General features: G+C 45.7%; 1 protein-coding gene across 1 annotated transcript in view; it reads right to left on the reverse strand.

Moving 5' to 3' along the window:
- Positions 1 to 20,461, reverse strand: part of EPHB1 (EPH receptor B1) — a 465,091-nt gene that overhangs the window by 72,310 nt on the left and 372,320 nt on the right. Inside the window, exon 10 of the mRNA XM_027545449.1 lies at positions 8,499 to 8,621. Coding sequence (XP_027401250.1) covers positions 8,499 to 8,621 — 123 coding nt within the window. The remainder of the gene's footprint in view (positions 1 to 8,498; positions 8,622 to 20,461) is intronic.

A 20,461-nucleotide genomic window follows, 5' to 3' on the forward strand; every position in this document is an offset into this window, starting at 1 on the left:
CATGATCTGAATTCTAAACACGACTGAGCACACAGACACATCACAAGAACTCTAAAAAGCTTCCTTTCACACGAGCTCCAAATCATAGCCATCCGTCTTCCATATTTTTAGGAAAAATTATTAACCCCTAAAATCTATTTTCAACAAATTCAGTATTAGCATTATACATACATACATACATATATATATATATACACACACACACATACTATACATAAACACACACACACACACATTATTGTTTAGCCGCTAAGTCATGTCAGACTCTTTGTGGCCCCATGGACTGTAGCCCACCAGGCTCCTCCGTCCATGGGATTTCCCAGGCAAGAACACTGGAGTGGGTTGCCATTTCCTTCTCCAGGGGGTCTTCTGGACTCAGAGATAGAAACCACGTCTCCTGCGTTGGCAAGTGGATTCTTTACCACTGAGCCACCAGGGAAGCCTATGCATATTCACACACATAGATATACATATAATTTTAATTTTGGCCATTCTGGGTGGCTTGAGGGATCTTAGTTCCCCAATCAGGGATTGAACCTGGGTCATGGCAATAAAAGTGCTGAGTCCTAGTCACTGTATTGCCAGGGAAGGTCACAGAATTATATTTAAAATAGATACTTATAGGAAATGACTGAGTAGTGGTTATGGTTAGTTCTTTCTATGCAGCTCCTTGACTGACAGTAATGGCAGCCAACCGAATTTTGGTCTGGCTGAACTGTGATGGGCACAGGCCTTTGCAGCTGACCTTGGATCCTCTTCTAGAACCAAATCTCCTCTTGGCTAGGACCCAACTTCAGCTTCAGGCCAGTTTAGTGCCAGTGGCTCTTAGCAGTGGTTCTCAAAATGTGGTTCCTGCCCACCAGCATCACCTGGAAACCTATTAGAAAAAGCAGCTTTGGAGCCCAACCTCTACCCACCTAGATCAGAAGCTCAGTAGGCAGGGCCCAGTGACTTGGGTGTTAACTTGCCTCCAGCTGATTCTGACGCCTGGCTCTAGTTTGAGAACTGCAGCCCTCAAAGCTGTCTGCTGAGGGTCATTTTGCTAGTTCCTGTCACTGCCCTCCAAGACAGCTGCTGAAATGATTCCCTACAAATTTCAGCTCCTTGCCAGGTTCTCTTCCCTATCTTCCTTGACAAAATGAGGAAGAGAGAAAAAAAATGGTTTAGCAGCATTAACTGCCTCAACTATTATATATAAAATCAGAAGGAAAGAATTTTCAATTTTTGGAAATGAAACATCCAACCTGCCAGCAGGTATTTCAAGCACTAGCTGTTGGCTATGTGCTGCTAGGATCCACACACAATTGCACTCTTTTCTTTAGCATTTTGAAGTTACAAACTGCCTCAGGGAGGGAAAAAGGGAAGCAGGGCTTCATGTAACTAATTCAAGCTTCCACCAGAAAAGAAAGTTTTAAAGAATTCATTTAAACTAGGTTTAAAAATATGATTTATAGCAAGTTTTATGACACTAGCCTGTGTAAGATAGGTTACGGCTAAACTAGGGATAGTAAAATCATGGCAGGCATTCCACCACCTCCTGATGCTATACTCAGGACAGACATTACTAATTGATCACAATCCCACTTCTCCTTCTCAGCAGAGTTCCCCAGGTACCCATTACTAGGCTACTGGAGTTGGCAAATTAGATGACTCTAATTAGTAGCCATGATGCCCACAATACTTAATACCTAAATGGTGAGAGTAAATCTAGTTTTCTCTTTTCTCATAGCTTCTTATAGTCATTTAGACAACCATATACCTAGATATCATTCATTTTAGATTGAACCCAGGTCTCCTGCATTGCAGGCAGACCATTTATCACCTGAACCACCAGGGAAGTACTTAACATAAGCAAGCACATACAACTAAAAGTGCTAAATATTGTGGCGCTCATTGTTAGCCTTCTTAAGTCAATAACTGATTATATTAAAATAGGAGGACCAGAGAACAGGACGAAGGTATTCTAGGAAGAACATGCTCTTCCCAGGGAATGAGGGGCATCTTTGTGGCGTCACCGTGTGGGCACACTGAATTCTAGGACAGTACTGCCATTCCCAGTCAAGTGGCTTGGGTATTCCAAACTGCTAGATAAGAGTTTGACATCAGAAGCAATGTCTCTGTATACTTAGCTGCTGTTTTCCAGGACAGTGACAGAAGTGGAAGGTAGTGTGAGAGTTACATTCACTGGATTAAGGTCAATCGTATCTGGGTTTCAATTTTTGCCCTACTATTAACTCAACCAGTAACATGGCCTTTGACAAATTGTTCACTGAATATTGATATCCTTGAAAATAGAAGTGAAAGTGTTAGTTGCTCAAGTCGTGTCCGACTCGGCAATCCCATGGACTGTAGCCCGCCAGGATCCTCTGTCCATGGAATTCTTCAGGCAATAATATTGGTATGGGTAGCCATTCCCTTCTCCAGGGGATCTTCCCAACCCAAGGATCAAACCTGGGTCTCCTGCATTGTAGGCAGATTCTTTAACGAATGAGCCACCATCCTCACCAGTTTACAAATGCATATGCAAACGCATGAGTGTTTGTGTGCATGTGCGCATGCACGCACGCACACACACACACACACACACTAACTCACAGGGCTAACAGGGTCATCATGAGGGCTGAATGAAACATGCACATGGTGAGTATTCAGTGCATGCCAGCTACATTAATTATAATTACTGACAACATCTATTTATTTTGCTCCTCTAGAAACCCTATAGTCAAAGCTATGGTTTTTCCAGTAGTCATGTATGGATGTGAGAGTTGGAGTATAAAGAAAGCTGAGCACTGAAGATTGAACTGTAGTGTTGGAGAAGACTCTTAAGAGTCCCTTGGACTGCAAGGGAATCCAACCCGTCAATCCTATAGGAAATCAGTTCTGAATATTCATTAGAAGGATTGATGCTGAAGCTGAAGCTTTGGCCACCTGATTGGAAGGACTGACTCATTGGAAAAGGCCCTGATGCTGGGAAAGACTGAAGGCAGGAGGAGAAGGGGATGACAGAAGATGAGATGGTTGGATGGCATCACTGATTCAATGGATATGAGTTTGAGTAAGCTCTGGGAGTTGTTGATGGACAGGGAAGCCTGGCGTCCTGCAGTCCATGGGGTCACAAAGAGTCAGACAGGACTGAGCGACTGAACTGTAATCTGGAAACCCTTCCTGCTGTGACTCCTATCCAGTATTGGTATTTTCTACCTAATCATCACCAAGAAACCATTCTATTCCTCAAAGAGAAGAGATGGGTCTTCTTTGCTGGCCCCATCCTATCCGTATACACCACAGACTCCCTCTCCCCAACTCTCCTTATCCAGCCCTCTCACCTAAGCCATCTGTGGAAATGCTGGGTCAGCATCTGCTGGAGTAAGTGGGGGGGGGGCAGTTATTAATTAAAATACAATGGGCATGTCTCCCCTTCGATGATCCCTTCTGGTGACACCTTTACCTGTATTTTCATTGTTATGCTCAGGGCTGCTACATACAGTTATGCAGGCTGCACACTGTACAACCCAGGAACACCACTCATGCTTTAGGGCCCAAGTATACATGGAAGCCTTAGTTTATGTTCTGGGCATGTCTACAGCTCAAACTGATCAGAATCAAGCAGTGGATCAGAACTCCACAGGTCAATTGAAGCTGACCTGTGAGTGATTCCTATGAGTCAGATTCATGGTTTCAAAGAGTTGACACTCTCCAAAGATAGCAGATGCCCTCTCTAAAAGGACTTCAAAAATTCCCATCACTGCAAGGAAAAGAGGAAGGATCAGTCTTCCTCATTCCACTAGGCTCCTTTCAGAGCACCAAATGACTCACAATCTCATGTGACCTCTTTCTGGTTTCTCTGCATACTCCCAAACTATACCCAGTTCTTCAAAGTTTATCCCTATTATGATTTTCCTCCAAGGACATTTTTAACTGAGCACCTTAGTGCCACAGCAGGCCAGGAACGGGACTAACAGAGGCGCTCAAGTTTCATCACTCCCATGGAACTTTGAGCATGGTGATAAAAGAGGGGCAGTAAACAAATATTGGGACTTCCCTGGTGGTTCAATGGTAAAGAATCCTCCTGCCAATGCAGGAGACACAGGTTGGACCCCTGAGTTGGGAAGATCTCCTGGAGAACGAAATGGCAACCCACTCTAGTATTCTTGCCTGGGAAATCCCATGGACAGAGGAACCTGGGAGACTATAATCCACAGGGTCACAAAAGAGCTGGAGACAAATGAATGGCTAAACAACAACAAAGCAAACATTACATAATGATAAATGAGCTAATTATATAGTTGACTTTTGATAAACATCAAGAGTTTGAATTGCACAGGTTCGCTGGCACAGAGACTTCTTTCAATAAGTAGGTACTATAGTACTACACAATCCATGGTTGGTTGAGTCCAGGGATGTGGACTCATGGATACAGAGGGCTGGCTGTCAAGTTATACACATCAATTTTCAACCATAAAGAAAGGTCTGTGCCCCTAACCCCTGTGTTGTTCCAGGGTCAAGTGTAATTCAGTCCTCTTGGTTGGTGTCATATCTGGCTCACAGTTATTTTGATTCCTTTGTTCATTATCCTCAACTATGGTAGAAGAATCTTTGGAGGTTGGTGCAATTCTTCAACCCCAAAGTTTATAGATTGTATTCCATTGGCCTTTACTGGCAAGCACAACCACCAGTCCCCACACCCTGGTGGCCAGGCAGCCCCCTTTTCCCTTTAAGGTGTTTAACCTGATGGCCATCACTTCTGGCCACAACCTCCATGCCATGTCTCCCCGTCAGCTCCAGCCATCAAGGCCACTGGCCCCTCCATTCACCATGTCAGGGTACTTTCTGGTTTAGGTTGGTTTACTTGCTGCAAGGCAGCCTTCCTTACCACACTTGATTCCAGCATTGACCACCTCAAACCTCCTCCATGTTTCCCAGCCCTATAACTGGTCTACGTGCCTCTGAATTCTTACAAACCTTTCCCATCACCCTTTCAAGTTCAATCAACACAGGTTCATCAGGTTCTTCTCCCACTTCATTTCTACTGCCTACCCTGCTCCGAGACTACTCACTCACGGTTTATATAGGATAAAATCCATACCCAACCTCCTGATCGCTAGATTCCAGACTTAATGCTTGATTAAGTCACCTACCCTCAGGGATCCCCTCTGTAGGAGCCTTCTCTCAGCCTTGTTCTCAGAATGTGCCACACAGAGCATCAGCCCATCCAGCAACCCAAAGTTCTTAGGGGGCCCCCAGGTGCCTCTTTCCTGCATTCTTCCTTTGGCCATCAAGCCTCTCCTCCTCCTGCCTCCAGGGCTGCGTGTTCTCTGACCCCCATCTTACCTCTCAGTCCCATCCCCTCCTCCTGCAGAGCAGGACTTTGTGTTAACACATCAGCCGGGATTATGAGGCACTGAGTGTGCTTTTCAGCATCCACCACAGTTTCAGGCATGGAATCAATGTTTAATGAATGCGGATCTTTTTGAATTCTCTATCTAATCCCTCCTGCAACAAACACAGCCCTCTTCTCTGGATCTATATGCAGCAGAAATGGGCCAGTTCCTCTGCAACCTCTTTGAAATTATCTTGCACATTCTGGAAGGCCTGGGGTGTGCTAAACTATCAGCTCTCCAGGAAGTGAAGAAACAAAACCTTTGATTTGTAGCATTTGCCAATTATCATGGTGTAAATACTCCTCCCATGGCTGATGTCAGACTACCAAGATGTCACCAAACACAGGGCTGCAAAATGATGCACACAACTGGCTCCTGCGAAGTAGCACAAACTGGCTCAGCACACTACTGCTGCCAGGCCATGGTCATTTCCCTCCTTAAGTTATTTAATTTTCCTCTTCTGTCTCATTCCCTCATGCGTTTCCTCCAAACTTACTTTTCCTACTGGTTTTCAACCTTAAAAGCTCAGGCCAAAGGTGACCTTCTTTGCAAAGTCCTCCTGATCCCCCCACTCACTCCCAGAACAAGGAGCTGGACACTGCTCTCTGTTGGCCCCAAACTTCACATTTGCCTGTGTTGTGGGATGTGTGAAACAGTGAACATGTTACTGGCCTGTTTCTCAACAAGACTGTCAGCCTTCTGGGCAGGAGAGTGTCTGTTCATCTCTGGGACTCAACATCCACAAGCAAAAAGTATCTAATAAGAGCATGTTGAGGGAAGGAGAAAGGAACAGAATGAAGGAAGGGGAAAGGACTTCTGATTCTTCTCATGTTGTATTATCATTTTGGAACCCGGATTTGGTCCCCTGAGCTGAATCTGCCAGGTGGCTAAGGGAAATATTGCCAACTACACTACAAATGTTACCTTACAAAATTCTTTTTTAAAAAAACTCAACTCACACCAGCTCTTTTAGCATAAAGTGAAGTCAAGCTCAGTGAAGCAAGGAGTGGGAAAAGCAGGAGTGGTGACAGAGAGGAAGAATCGGAGGACAGAGAGAGACTGACTCCAGCCAGGAGTGTCTCCTGATGAAACTGCATCAAGTTCCACATAGTGAATTCACATCCACAGGGATGAGCTGTGCAATTACTGAATTGCAAGCAGATGGCTATCAGGTAGAAGGCAGTCAGCAGCAACTGGACAGAAGACTTTATCCCAAGCTACTGGGCATCTTCTATACTGCTCCATGTATCCATCCCTCCCCAGGACCAGGTAAGCCATGGCAGGGACTATGTCTTCTCTGAGCAGAATGCACAAACATGACAGCATAAGCAAAGGCTACCCAGAGATAGAAGGTGAAGGTGGGCCATGGATTGTCCCTTTATAGGCATCCAGCAGTTGGTGAGCTCACTCCAAGCTGCACCTCCCCGGCAGGGTCATAAAGTGAGAAGGCTCTTTGCTTCTCCCCTGAAAAAGATGGGAGGGGGGCTGACACGGGCTCTCTGGGATGAAATGCAGTCCAGAATGCATTGCGCTAAGCACTCGACATAAATAACAACATTAAAATCACTAGCTCCATTTTCACATGACATAACAGTAATGAACAACACAGAGGAGCAGGTACGAGATCAAAGCTTTCACTTTCAAGTTTACTGGAGAAATCTGAGTCCCTTCAAGTCATCCAGCTTATCTGGGATACAGCCTTCTAAGGCATGATCCTTAGGTCTGTCGGTATCTAAGGGGGAAGAGAAAATTATCTGCACAGAAGTGAAAGTCGTGGTTCAGTAACATATTTAATGAAAATCAATGGGAAATACATATAGACTCATGTGGATCAGATTATGGTCAGCTGGCTGGAACACGTGAGAGTTTGGTAGAAAGAGGGTCATGTGTCCTACAGGGAGGGTCCAGCACCCACCACAGGGATGCCATGAGATTGGAGCTCTTTTAGAGGGAAATCAGAGCAGGAGAATGTGACTTAATGGGGCAAGCTTTCAAATGCGACTTCCAATTTCACAGATGGCTTTTTGACCCCTCAGCAAATTAAGAGAGGCAGTGAATGGGAGGAGGGTGACTTTCCTCCTAAAGATAATATATGGAGTGGTCGTCTGGAAGACTTTGACTAAACATATTTTATGGAGCTTAAAATATTGGAAGAGGCAACCCCATAGCTCTCCAAATATTGACATGAAAAAAAGCACTTCCAGACATAGGAGCTTTGGGAGTACACAGCATACGAGTGAAGAGAGCCCGAACAATGTCTAATCCAATTTAAAGAAGAAGAGAAGACAAAGAATGTTGTATAAGGAACCAAAAGTAGGAAAGAGGACACAAAGCAAACACATCTTTTAAGAAGATTCAGAAAAGACCACAGAGGGGGCACTAAAGAGATTATTTCCAAAGGAATGATATTTGGGGATATTTTCCTCATTTATATCAATAAGGCTGGATCCATTATCCAACTGACTCAACTATTGATCTATTAAAGGAAGATGAAAATGCTAGACCAGCCTTTAGGTAGAGTGTCCCGATAGCATCTCAGACAGTTATTCTTTGCTGGGCTGGGTTTGTATTCCAATGTAGATGAGAACACGCATTTCTTGGGAGGGAAGTCTGTCTTATATTACCATCCCTATCATGGATCTTTTGTAGAAAATATGGATATGGGTGAGTTTTCTTCTAGAAATAGTGGTCCTTCTTTAGTTCATCATAGTCTGTCTCCAAATCCATGTATATCAGAAAAGGAAAACTGGAAGTGTGGGAATAAACTTTGGCCCGAGGCCATGGAGATATTGGAGTCAGTGCTTGGGATACTAAGTTCAGCTTCTGAAAAGAGAAGTGCATTTCCCAACTTATCACCCTATTTCTCTCTCTTTATTTGCATTTGGTGTTCCACTTCCAGAGCTATTTCTGAATCTTTTAAAACCAGAGTTGACTTCTCTGCAACACCAAATAAGCTTGGACACCATGAACAAGGTCCCAGAAGATCCTTAGACACATATTGTAGATGGCTTAGATGCACCTTTGGGGGAGAAAGATGATAGACATCACCCAGAGTGGTGAAAGAGGATGTCTAGACACCAAGAGGGCAGAAAGGAGGGGAGGGAAGAAGAGCCATACCTGCTCCGATGACCTCTTCGATTTTCACAAAAGAGACATCAATCTCCTTCGCAAACTCCCGGACAGCTTCGTTGGGGTCCTCGTAAGTGAAGGGGTCAATGTAGATCTTCATCCCTGGGGAGCCTTTTTGGAGGAGATAAGCAGGGTTAACATCCCAAAGAGGACACAGCAGTCATTAAGCACTGGCTGCTGTCCCCAGCAGTAATGGTCTGGCTGGGTTGGGGGCGCCTCTCCTACACGTCCAGCTGCCTCACTTTTCCTTGTTGGATCTCCCTGTCTCCCTTCCCTCTGGGCCATGCTAGCCTGGTTCTCTGTCCTCTACCTCTCCTCCATATTTTCTGTGTTTGAGCTCTTGATGAAATGTGGAGCAGATTACTTATAAGTGACAGATCGGGACCAGTTCCCACACCAGGCGCTCATAGAAGGCAAAGAAGCTGATTGATGCCAACCAAATGCATTAGCAGAAAAGTGGTGGTAAAATGGCAGGGCAGATATCAATATTTATCAACTTGACAACTTTCCTGAGTGGAGGCCACCGTTAAGGTTATAACTGACAGCAGTGTCCAGGGCTGGAAGAGGTATGAGGATGGATTAAAAACAAAAAAAGGAATGGATATTAGAAAAACCTCAAGATAGGAGTGCCAAGCCAGTAACCAGAACAGAAAACGTGAAGAGAAGAGCATAGAAAATACTGAGAGAGAAAATTGTAAAGTCTACACAGAATAAATGAGGTGGAATGAAAGAAGAAATGGTAATTGAACCCCCATGCCTTCAGACACAGTGAAGTATGAAAAGTGAATAAAATGGTGAATGAGAAATACATAAAGGAATATGGACTTTGTCACTGATGTTTACAGCGGCAAGATAAATAGGTGCGCACGGGGACAAAATAGAGAATTGTCATTGCAGAAAAAATACATTCAAAAAGTAGAAGAGAGGGGAAAAAAACAGGAAATGGAACCCAAGAAACAAATGGATTCATCACAACGTCATTTTTCACCATGTTGGACGTGTCATTAGGCAAGCATGGAAAGGGATTTCCTGGGGGTGGTGAGATGGGAGGTGGGCTTCAAAGGCTGAACAGAACAGTCTGGCATGGCAGCCTTGGGAAGAGCAGTCGTTTTCCCTTTCCGCTGCTATTGTCTGGTTCCTAAAAGAGGCAGGTCATCAGGGCAGGCAGGTGGGGAAAAGCCCCCGTGCCGTGGCTGTGGCTAAGGTAACCTTAGGTTCCCTGAGCTTTGTCCTCTCAGCACACACTCCCCACTGCAGCTCCTTCTCAGCAACTCCCAGCCTTGAAAACACAATTTATATGTGTATAAATATATATACATATATTATGATAATTTATATATTATAAATTATCACACAATGACATTTCCCATCCAAAAAGTTCTGGTGGCTCTACGGTGACCCCAAATGAATGTTGCCCTAGTCACCAGGTCAGGCCAGAGTCTAATCCAGATGGAGAAGGAAGATGCAGCCAAGAACTCAAAGCGGAAATGTTTTTAAAGCCAGGTACCCCACCCAGAGGAATTACTTTTTCTGAAATTTGGATTATTCCCAGTCATGAAATAAAAGCACTCCAAGTGTGCTAGACATCAATCAAAATGCTCTTTGAAAACTTGGGGATGACAATGTTGACTCTGGAATCTATTGATTGAACTTTGAACAAAGAAAATCCTCATCTTTATGATAGAATGTCTTAATCCCTGGGGCAGCGGTGGAGAGAGAATGGAAATTTTACTTTAATAGCAGTGGACAAAGGGAAAAATAGAACTAGAGGCTCATCTCTTTCTCCTTTGGTCTGGAGAACAAGTAAAGAGCAAGAACGAGCAAACCGCATGGATGCCTAACAACCCTGACCAGCATGTTCAGGCAGTCTCACTTGAGGTTTCTTCAGAAGCAACAACTTAAGACAAGACATGAAAGCAAGTAGGTGGTGATCCCTACTGGGATTATCTGGGAGGTGATCCCAAGAAGTGCCTGCAGGTCAGTGGGCAGTAAGGTAGGACGGAAAGGCAGCCTAAGAAAAGCGTGCCCTCAAGGCACTTACCGCCATGGGCTGTGGGTAACTGACACAGGCTTAACTCCCCACCCCAAGGAACCTCTGAGATCACAAGCTTCAGAGTCAGCTAGGGTGGCGTGAGCTGGAGTGGCGCCACACGACTCCCGTCAGTCATTGGCTGGGGCCTGCTCTGCCTGCTGCGCAGCTGGGCTGGAAGGGTCCAGGGCCAGGGAGGCGCTTAGGTGAAGAAACACAGATGCTTTAGGCAGAAGTTGGCCCCTGTGTGCTGGAAGGCTGAGCACTGGAGACAAGGCCACAGCAAAAGACCCACTCAAAATGCTACACGGGTGGCAGGCCAGTGTCGACAGCCTGTGACTTCTCCCCAGTTCCGGACTGAGATGAGAGAAGGCTGAGAGGCCAGAAGCGGGGATCCCAAGGTGAGGTCAGAATTCTGAAGCCTATCTCTAGCTGGGCATTTTGCAGCAAGACCACATACATCTCTTCTATTATTTTTTTCTTCTACCGAAGGAGGAGAAACACCTTCCTCCAGGGGCAGCTGTAATATTAAAGACCACATTGTAAGTGACATATCTAGCATGGTGCCGGGTGTACAGGGAGGGCTCACAAGCTGAAACACTCATGATTACTATCAGTAAATTGTTCTAGGAAGTGTATGGGGAGGTAGGAAGCTGGGGTGGTGGGGGTGGGCAGTGTTAAGGTTATATTACTTTAAAAATACCACCTTGTTATTTTGGATTAAGGGCTTTTAAACGATGTGTGCTAAGCTGTCCTACAGGAACTCTTCCACAGAAACTAATTAAACAATCTAGAATGCGCTGTAATGAATGGTTTGCAAGTAAAGACATATGTAAGGATGAATGAGAGAGGATTCTGAGTTAATGAGCTCCACAGATATTGGTCCTGATCAGTTCTGGGAAGGAACTATTCCCAGAAGGGAGAGTTTCATCTCTTAATGGTGCCAGGATTCATTCAGGCCAATGATGTCCGGGCAAATGTATCTTCATGGGAGAAAGTTCACCTTCTAATCACTGTCTGGTTTATTCATGAGCAGGTGTGCTACCTCACTGGCATGTGGAATTAAGGGGTGTGTGTGTGTGTGAGTGTGTGTATGCATGTATATGAGTGCGTGTATATATGGTGTGTGTGTGTGAGCAAACAAATGTATATCCATGTATGAATGTGTGTATATGCGTGCATGCACACAATGTCTCAACTGCTGCTCTGGGCCAGGCATGGGCTTTGGTCATCACCAAAGTCTTTCACAAGAAACCGAGGAGAGCACGCAGCCTAGGAGAGCTGATGTAATGTCAGTTTAGAACATCCCGCACCTATGCAGGGTAGGAATCGGTCTTTGTTTTCCCGAAACTGAGGGTACGTTATTAGACTGAGGCAGGAAAACTGAAATCAGAAGTCTAAAATCGATTCAAACCCAGTTCTTTTGCAATGACAAGGGTCTGATACAGTCAGCCTAGGAATGGCCCTGGCTGGACTCCTCTGCTGAGGTGGTCTCTATTCCTAAGTCTGGAGAACCATTTGGCTGAACATGTGCTCTAAAGGCTCTCCCTGCATCCATCTTATCCCTGGATGACACATCTTGCCAGACCGCTCTCCCGCATCACAACTACCCTTTTTCTAGTCCCAGAAGGAGACGTGGGGAAAAAAATGCCTTCAGCTACGCAGAACAGGTCATTTGTCTTTTGGCTCATTTTGTGTTTCTGCATAAATCCTGCATCAGCCTGTTCCTGCTCCCACTTGCCAGTGAGCAGTTTTTAATTATCAGGGAAATGGTATTTAGTGCAATGAATCACCAGACAGTGAACAAGGAATTCACGTCAGCTGCGGAGTCGGGCACAGCCAAACATTTGGAGACAGGGCTCAGAAAATGTTCTCAGATTGTGAGTGTTGGGGAAATATTATTAACGGCAGTTACAATAATATCAGATGTAATATAGCTCTATAATGTAAGACATTTTATAATGCTCCGTTCAATGCTTCTCATTATTATTAGTGTTAATATTGCAATATTTATAGTATTTTATAGTTTCTGGTTATTTTCATTATTTTTAACATAGGTTATACACCTTTGGCACAAAAATGGTATGCACAGATCTAAACTGATTGATGGTGCCAAGAGAGAGAAAACTCTTCAATTTTATCATTTTCTAGCTTTCTAATTTCTATTGAAGGTATGATTTGCAGATATGTTTGTTCTTTGCTCTCAAAATTCATTTAAGCTATGATTAGGGTCACAGCCTGGATGGCTAAAGCTTTAAAGGACCATAGTCCCAAGAGATCTGCAAAATCTTAAACATGAACCAAGGCTTTAAAGATACTAAGTTTGGGGAAAAAATGACTCAGCCACTATCCAGAGCCTTCCTACGTGGTACAGAGCAGTCCGTGAAGCATAGGAAACTGCTGGCTATGGCTGGAGACTCTGGATCAGGAGATCAGGATGCTCTCAAAAGGGAAGAGGCTGGGACAAGTTTGGGGGATGATGTCAGATTGTGGGGTGTATCTAAAATGTCATCTTGACATGTTTGCAAGTGCCAGGGTCCCAGGACAGGCGAGCATAGGCTGGGAAAGGGCCAGTTCTAAATAGGTGGTAACATTTGGGTATTAACAGTGGAAGGAGAATCTAAAATGTCATCTTGACATGTTTGCAAGTGCCAGGGTCCCAGGACAGGAGAGCATAGGCTGGGAAAGGGCCAGTTCTAAACAGGCGGTAACATTTGGGTATTAACAGTGGAAGGAGAAGATGGAATGCTGCCATCCAGTCCTCTTGCACATTCAGAAAGTACAAAAATGGTACCATGAACATTTTGTGGGTCCCATGACAGAGGCTTCAGGGGTGCCAGGAAGAGCCCAGTGCCTTCCTGCTGGTGGAAGATTCCTGGAATCTCACAGCAGGGTCCAGAAAGCTAGTGTATTAATTAGGCTGTTTTCAGTCTTTGATACCTTGTGTCCCAGCAGATCTGATGCAGCCATGGAGAAGGTGGAAAGCTGCCCCTCCTTTCCCACTCTGGAGCCAAGGCAGACTTTGCCATACTCGTAATTCACCTAAATTTAGTCCAGATATCTAAGCACAAGAGGGAAGCTGTTTAGGGGTTCCTGGGAGGGACCTCAGCCAGTCCTCTGCCTCGGGATGTTGATCACTCCTCATTTTCTCAGTGGCAACCCGTCACCCAACTGTGCCAGGGACCGTAGGAGCCACAGGGAAAACAAAGCTCGTAGAGCTCTCAGGTCACTGAGACATGAACTGGGGAGCAGTGCTGGAGAGTCTAGAGTCAGGAGCCCACAACTGGAAATGAGCTGTAAGCGTAGCAGAAACCAGAAAAGGCAGAAGACTGTGGATGCCAGTCTCAAAGTCAGAGACCAAAAATGACAGGTCACATGGTCCTTCACTGATGAGGGACAAGCTTGGAGTGTCACAAGGCATAGCTCAGAGTGATACCTGCCATTGCATGAGTGAGGAGAGTGTGGCCAGCTTGAGTGTGGAAGGAAGTGGGGTCCAAGGTGGAACACTGCTGATACACTAGTGGGAGGGCTTTGACTACCATCAAAGGCATCCGATTGCTGCCACTGGACACACAGAGCTGACAAATGTGCCAGCAGCAGGGGAGGGATGTGCTGAGAACAAGACATCGGGGAGTTCATTTGGCTGGCAGCCCTCACCACTCCCATGCATTGTTATGAGGACGGGGCTGGAGGCTGAGAAAAGAGTTCTGAGGTTGTTGCAGTAATTAAGGTGCAAGATAACAGTTTTTAGCCAGACACTCACAGTGACAACAGCAGAAAAAGCAAGAGAAATTTCAAAGGAAAAACTGACAGCACTTGGTGAGCAATTAAAGATGAGGAATGAAGGAAGGACCAGAGGAATCTGAATTAATGTCAAGACTTCCAGAATCAAGTGGTACTATTAACTACATGATGCACTTTGGGAAGGAAACCTGATTGTCCAGGAAGTTTGCACACGTGGTTTTAGACTTTGAATGCATGGACGAGACATACGGGTGCCTAGAAGTGAGTCTGAAAACTCAGAATAGAAACAGAGCTGCAAGACTGGATGTGGAGTGCTGGATGTGGGGGACACGTGAGTGACAGCCGAAGCTATTGGTATGAAAGGCTAAGGAATGGGCAGTTTCCTAGACCAAATTTACCAGGAAAGGTGGACGGGCACTAGAAACACTTCGCTCCACCTGCTTCTTGGGACCAAGGCCAGGAAAATGGGTGGATGTCTTTTTCCATGAATGAATGGAGGTCATGGGTACCCAGCCAAGGTTAGAGGAAGAATCCAAGAGGGGGAGCCCTAGGGTGGGCAACAAGCCTGGGGGAAAAAGCACCGAGTCTGAGGAAGCTCTTCATTCAACCTTCTGTTTGAGGGTTTTACCACATTTCAAGATTTGTTCTTAAAAACACAGTCACAGCCTAATATGTGTCTCTAGGAGAACAAAAGTGGATCACAGGCTACTTACTCCTTGATAGAGAAAGGTATTTCTGGAAAAACAGTTTAACATCTCTCTACTTCTTGGGTATCAATGACTAAGACAGGAATGTCCTTCCAGACAAGGCCCCCTGTCTCTGGGCCACTGAAGTCCTGTCAGGAAGCTGAGGGCAACAGCCTAGGAGCTGGGGACTCAAAGAATTAACCAGGTTTCTAGAACTCTGGCTTAGAGCCAACAGCAGCCACAAGGGTGAAGCCAGCTCATTAAATTTATTTGGCATTTAATAAGCACCCACTGAATACTCAGCCACCTTTTGCACCTGGGGGCCTTTCCTCCTCTTCCCATAGGCCCTCATTTACTCCTGTTCAGGTACCTCCAGGAGAGGCAGCCAAATGCCCAGTCTGTCTCCCTCCTCCAGGTATACCTGACCTTCACCCTGGTGTCCAAGGTGATTCCGAGCACACTGGATGCTGTGTTCTGTATGGTTGGGAAATCCCTCCCACCCAGAGCCAAGCAAGCTGGAGCTACAGGAAATCTTGGAGCTAGATGTGCTTCTGGGATGAATCAAGTCCAGTGTCTTACCTAAAGCAAAACTCCATTCTACAGCATCTTTTACTGAGATCTGTGTCTGTGAGAGCAGAGAGCTCACCCCTCTCTCCACAAAGCAGCCTGTCTCTGCATGGACAGTTCCAGTTTGGGGGGCTGTTCTTACACTGAATCAAATTTGGCCTACTTGGATCTCTCAGTGATGGTTCCGTTTATCCTCACAAAGCACAACAGCGTCACCTTTCCTTTGCCATGATGGTGTCATGCTTGGTGATGACCCCTAGGTCCCTCCCTGCATGTGACAGTTGGACCATAAAGAAGACTGAACATCAAAGAATTGATGCTTTTGAACTGTGGTGCTGGAGAAGACTCTTGAGAGTCCCCTGGACAGTGAGGAGATCAAACCAGTCAATCTTAAAGGATATTAACCCTGAATATTCATTGGAAGGACTGATGCTGATGCTGAAGCCCCAGTACTTTGGCTACCGATGTGGAGAGCCGACTTATTGGAAAAGATCCTGACACTAGGAAAGATTGAGGGCAAGAGAAGGGGCCGACACAGGATGAGATGGTTGGATGGCATCACTGTCTCAATGGACATGAGTTTGAGCAAACTCCAGGAGACAGTGAAGGACAGGGAAGCCTGGTGTGCTACAGTCCATAGGGTCACAAAGAGTCAGACATGACTGAGCAGCAGAAAAAACAAAAACAAAAAAACAAAACAAAACAAAAAAAACAGGTCCCTGCCTGCATTCCCCCAGCACCAAATCAGTTGGTGTCTCTGAGGTCATGACTTGGTACCCTCCATGGGCCGGCTGCTTTGTTGACAATATCCTTCTTGACATGGGGTCCCCAGAACCAAGAATGTTCCTTTAGATCTTTCTCACCAGTGCAGAGGACAGCATGTCCATGTATTACCTCCTCTGATCCAAACTTTAATCTTGACCACAGAGTCAGACAGACCTGAGTTTAAAACTTTATGTTGCAAATCACTAACTCCAAGACTCTGGACAGGCTACTGGATTTTTATGAGGCTGTTTCCTCACATGTGAAATCTACCTCTTGGGATGGTTATGAGGATTCAATTAGTTACTGTGCTTAATACAGTCAATGCTCAAGGTGAAGGCTCTGGGCAGTATTTTCCTGCTTTAGTGGCAGTGCTTAGCTTTTTTACTAGTTTTTTTTTTTTTTATCACTCCTATTAAGCATGTGATCAAGCAAATACATAAACTTTCTCATACAAACAAATAGCAAGTCAGGTCTCCTCCTTTTCTTACTGTTTTATTTTTGTTTTAACCAACACTAGCTTCTAGATTTATCCCTCTAACATTTTGTCTTGCAGATTTCAAATTAGCATTCAGAGCTGTTGGATAGTTCTGAATTTTGATTCTATCTTCTGTGGTGTTACTTATACCTCCCAACTGTTACCTACAAACTTGATAAGCATCCCTAGGTTTGCACCTGGCTATGATTTTAAAAAACAATCAAACAAACAAGAGATTGAATTGGACAAGGACTAAGATAAAATTGAGGACTCCCTCCCTGACTGACAGACTCACTAACCTACTTTCTCTCTGTATGAAGACCAGCTCTGTGCCCACTTTACTGTGCTTCTTCCCCTTAGGAGATCATCAAATATTTTGCCAAAATATGCAATGTCTTGCAAATGCACAGCCCTAGTAAATAAGATGAGGGCCCCATGGTGGTGGTTTAGTCATAAATCGTATCCAACTCTTGTGACTTCATGGACTGTAACCTGCCAGGGATTCTCTGTCCATGGTAGTTTCTAGGCAAGAATAGGAGAAGTTGGAGTGAGTTGCCATTTCCTTCTCCAGGGATCTTCCCGACCCAGGAATCAAACCTGGGTTTCCTGCATTGCAGGCAGATTTTTTATCCACTGAGGTATAAGGGAAGCCTGTATAACTTTTCTTAATAATAACTTTTAAAATAACCCTGTATTTAATCCTTAATAATCCCCAATGATCACTGAACTTAGTTTTAAATGCCCTGTACGTATCTGCTTCCCAGCTTCTTGGGTGTTTGGCAGGGACTGAGCTCACACTTGAGGTCCCTGTGTTCAGTCCTCTTGTCCTGTGTGGACATTAACGTGTGCTAATCTCTTATTTTGGATACATATCTCATTTGTTTTCAAAATTTCTCAAAGCTTAATAAAAATAGCTCTGTGATTATAACTGCAGTTGCCTGTAACATGGAGATGATTCTGTTAGGGCTGCTTTCTGAAAACCCTTGACCCCTTCCCAAGCCCTCACCTTCTCTCCCCACTTCTGCTCACTCCATCCATCTTAGAATTCAGTGCAGTGTTAACTATCATCCAGTGTGTAGTTACCCAAGCCTTATAAGTACCTGGTAGCACTTCCCAAATGTAGCATCAACTGGAACTTTTCTAAAGATAGATTCGCAAGCCCACCTGGATCATCCCATCCAGACAGATTTTAGTCAGCCAGCATCTTCTGAGGACTGTCCCATGGAAACCATAAGAACTTGCCATCTGTCTGCCTCTTTCTAGACATGGGAAACCCACACTTACCCACTCATCCTTGAACATGAATCACAGGCTCCCGGGCTCTTCAGCTTAGCATCTGGCACCATATCCACGCACTTCCTCTTCCCTACCTGCCTTCCCTCTAGTCACTCTCACCCCAATCAAATCCTCCTTTATAAGTCCATTCTCTGTGCTGCGGGCTCAGAGCCTGCCCTGGAAAGCACTTGATATTCTCAAATTGACAAGATCTGTTGCATCTCCACATGCTAGAGAAGGCATTACATTTGCCAATATTTCTATTATGTTCCATTCAGCCTTTGCATCAGCTTAAAAAGCTTAAAAATCTGGGAGGACAGATGCCAGCAGACTCTGTATGAAACCCTGTGACCTGCCTGCAGGGAAGGCAGGCAGGGGCCTTCTTGGGTACTGATGAGTGAGGCTGGGGAGCTGCTGCAGGCTTCTTGTCCCTTCCAGGGCAGGAAGCACTGAGATGTCCAGGTTAGCATCCACGTCCCCCCATGAGGTGCATGCATATAGGTAGCCCAGGAATGGTTGTGTGCACACTTTCAGATCAAGTGCATCCGCCTTTCTGCCTCCTGCAGTACGACCAGAGGAGGAGCCAACAAACCACCATCTAGGACTCCTGAGATTGGTCCTCATGTTCTGCCTTGCTCCTGGCCTCCAGGCACCTTGAGCTTCTGCAATACGGAGAGATGATGGGCTCTGCAGCCAGGTTTAGAGAACGTGAGGTCCATCTCTGCCACCCGTGAGCTGCAAGACCTGGCAAAGTCACGGAACCTCCCTAGATTAATGCCTGCCACCTAGAGTGGTTGCCAGGGTTGGAGGAGTTGAAACGAGCTACCAGAATAAAGTTCCCCATGCATGGCACCGGGTAAGCGTTCTATAACTAATTATTCCTACCCTCCCCCATCTCGGGCCAGGTCTGTCCTCCATCAGAGCCTTGAGTTTCCTATTCTGCTACGTGTGTGCTGTGTCTTCCCCAGCTCCACATCCCTTTGGCTGGTTCTCCAACAGTAATAGCACTAGTCAGAGTGACGGATGTCCATGGGAGAAAATGCACTGATGCAATTCAGTGCGTGAGGCTATGAGTTCAGAGAACCAGAGTGCGGGAGAGGAGCCAGGTTTCAGGGACTGGGTAAAAAGAGGAGGGTTATTAATAGAAAGAAAGAGCATTTATAAAAGGAGGACAGATTTAAAAAGAAGACAGACTTCTAAGGCAGCAGAGGGACTGAACTCTGGTGCAGGAAGAACTCTGTGTGCCCAAGTTCTGGGGATGAAGACTGCACAGCTTGTCAACACTGTGTCCTCAGCCATCCTCAATGGTTTCTGCTACTGAGGACGGGGTGTTGGGTCTTCGGCAGACCCTGAGAACCAGGGATGCTTGATTCTCTTGGCCTTAGAGGTGAGAATTCCCCAGAAGGAGTCTGTGAGCACTTTGGAAGCCTATCTGTGCATGTGGGTGACACGTGGCAGCCCAAGAAAGCCAGCCCTCCAGAGAAGAAAGTCAGGTCTGAGGCTGAAGAGGCCAAAAAGGCAGCAAGATGCACCCCATCTTGATGCTTGGGAACTCTCTGTACCCCCAGTGAAGGGTATAAGGTTTAACTTGCATGCCTTTAAAAGGAGGGGCTCCCTCCGAGGGTATCCCATTCTCACTATGGGTGTCTTTAGTTTTCAAAATGGCATTCCTCCTTTCGAACCCAATTTTGTGTCCTCTGCTTTGAGGTGGACATGGCCATCTTTAAATGTTTCTTTCATCCAAAGAGTTCAAAGGATGCCAAATCTGAAATTGACTGCATAGTGGCTCTCAAGGTGGCCAGGCATCAGCCCAGAGCAGGGAGGCGGGGTGATGTCAGAACCCCAGGAGGCAGAGGCAGGGAGGCGGGGTGGTGGAAATAGCCCACCAGGTAATCCTGATGCACCCTGGATGGGGCACCTCCATGTGAGAATCACAGACAAATCAAAGTCTGTGTCCTTAGGAAGCTAAAGACCTGCCTGGAAGGGAAATGCGTCAGTTTATATTAAGTGAAAGTATCTGAAGATTTTGCTTTGAGGTGCAAAATCAGAATGTGAGGACAGGAGAGAGAACACATTAGGATTTCCCTCTAAAACCAGTGACGTCTGGTTAAAATGGAGGCCCAGGTGGCCTGCTGGGGGAGAGAAAGAGGGACAGATGGACCTGGAGTGTTGCAGGAGCTGTGTCTGTAGCCTTAGAAGGGGGCTGCTCTCCCAATCTCCCTCCCCCGACCCCAGTTTGTGTTGTTGAACATGGGTGTCAGCTGGACCACCCTGAGAGAGCCTCAGGGTCTCAGCCGGTGCCCAGTCCACAGCCCCATCCCCATCATGACTTAAAACAGCAACCCAGGTGCCAGGGGCTTAGTCCTTTACAGACCCTTGGTAGGTTCTTGGTCTTGGATTGAAAACCCTG

This window comes from Bos indicus x Bos taurus, chromosome 1 (assembly GCF_003369695.1).
Source record: "Bos indicus x Bos taurus breed Angus x Brahman F1 hybrid chromosome 1, Bos_hybrid_MaternalHap_v2.0, whole genome shotgun sequence".
NCBI classification, from domain to species: Eukaryota; Metazoa; Chordata; class Mammalia; order Artiodactyla; family Bovidae; genus Bos; species Bos indicus x Bos taurus.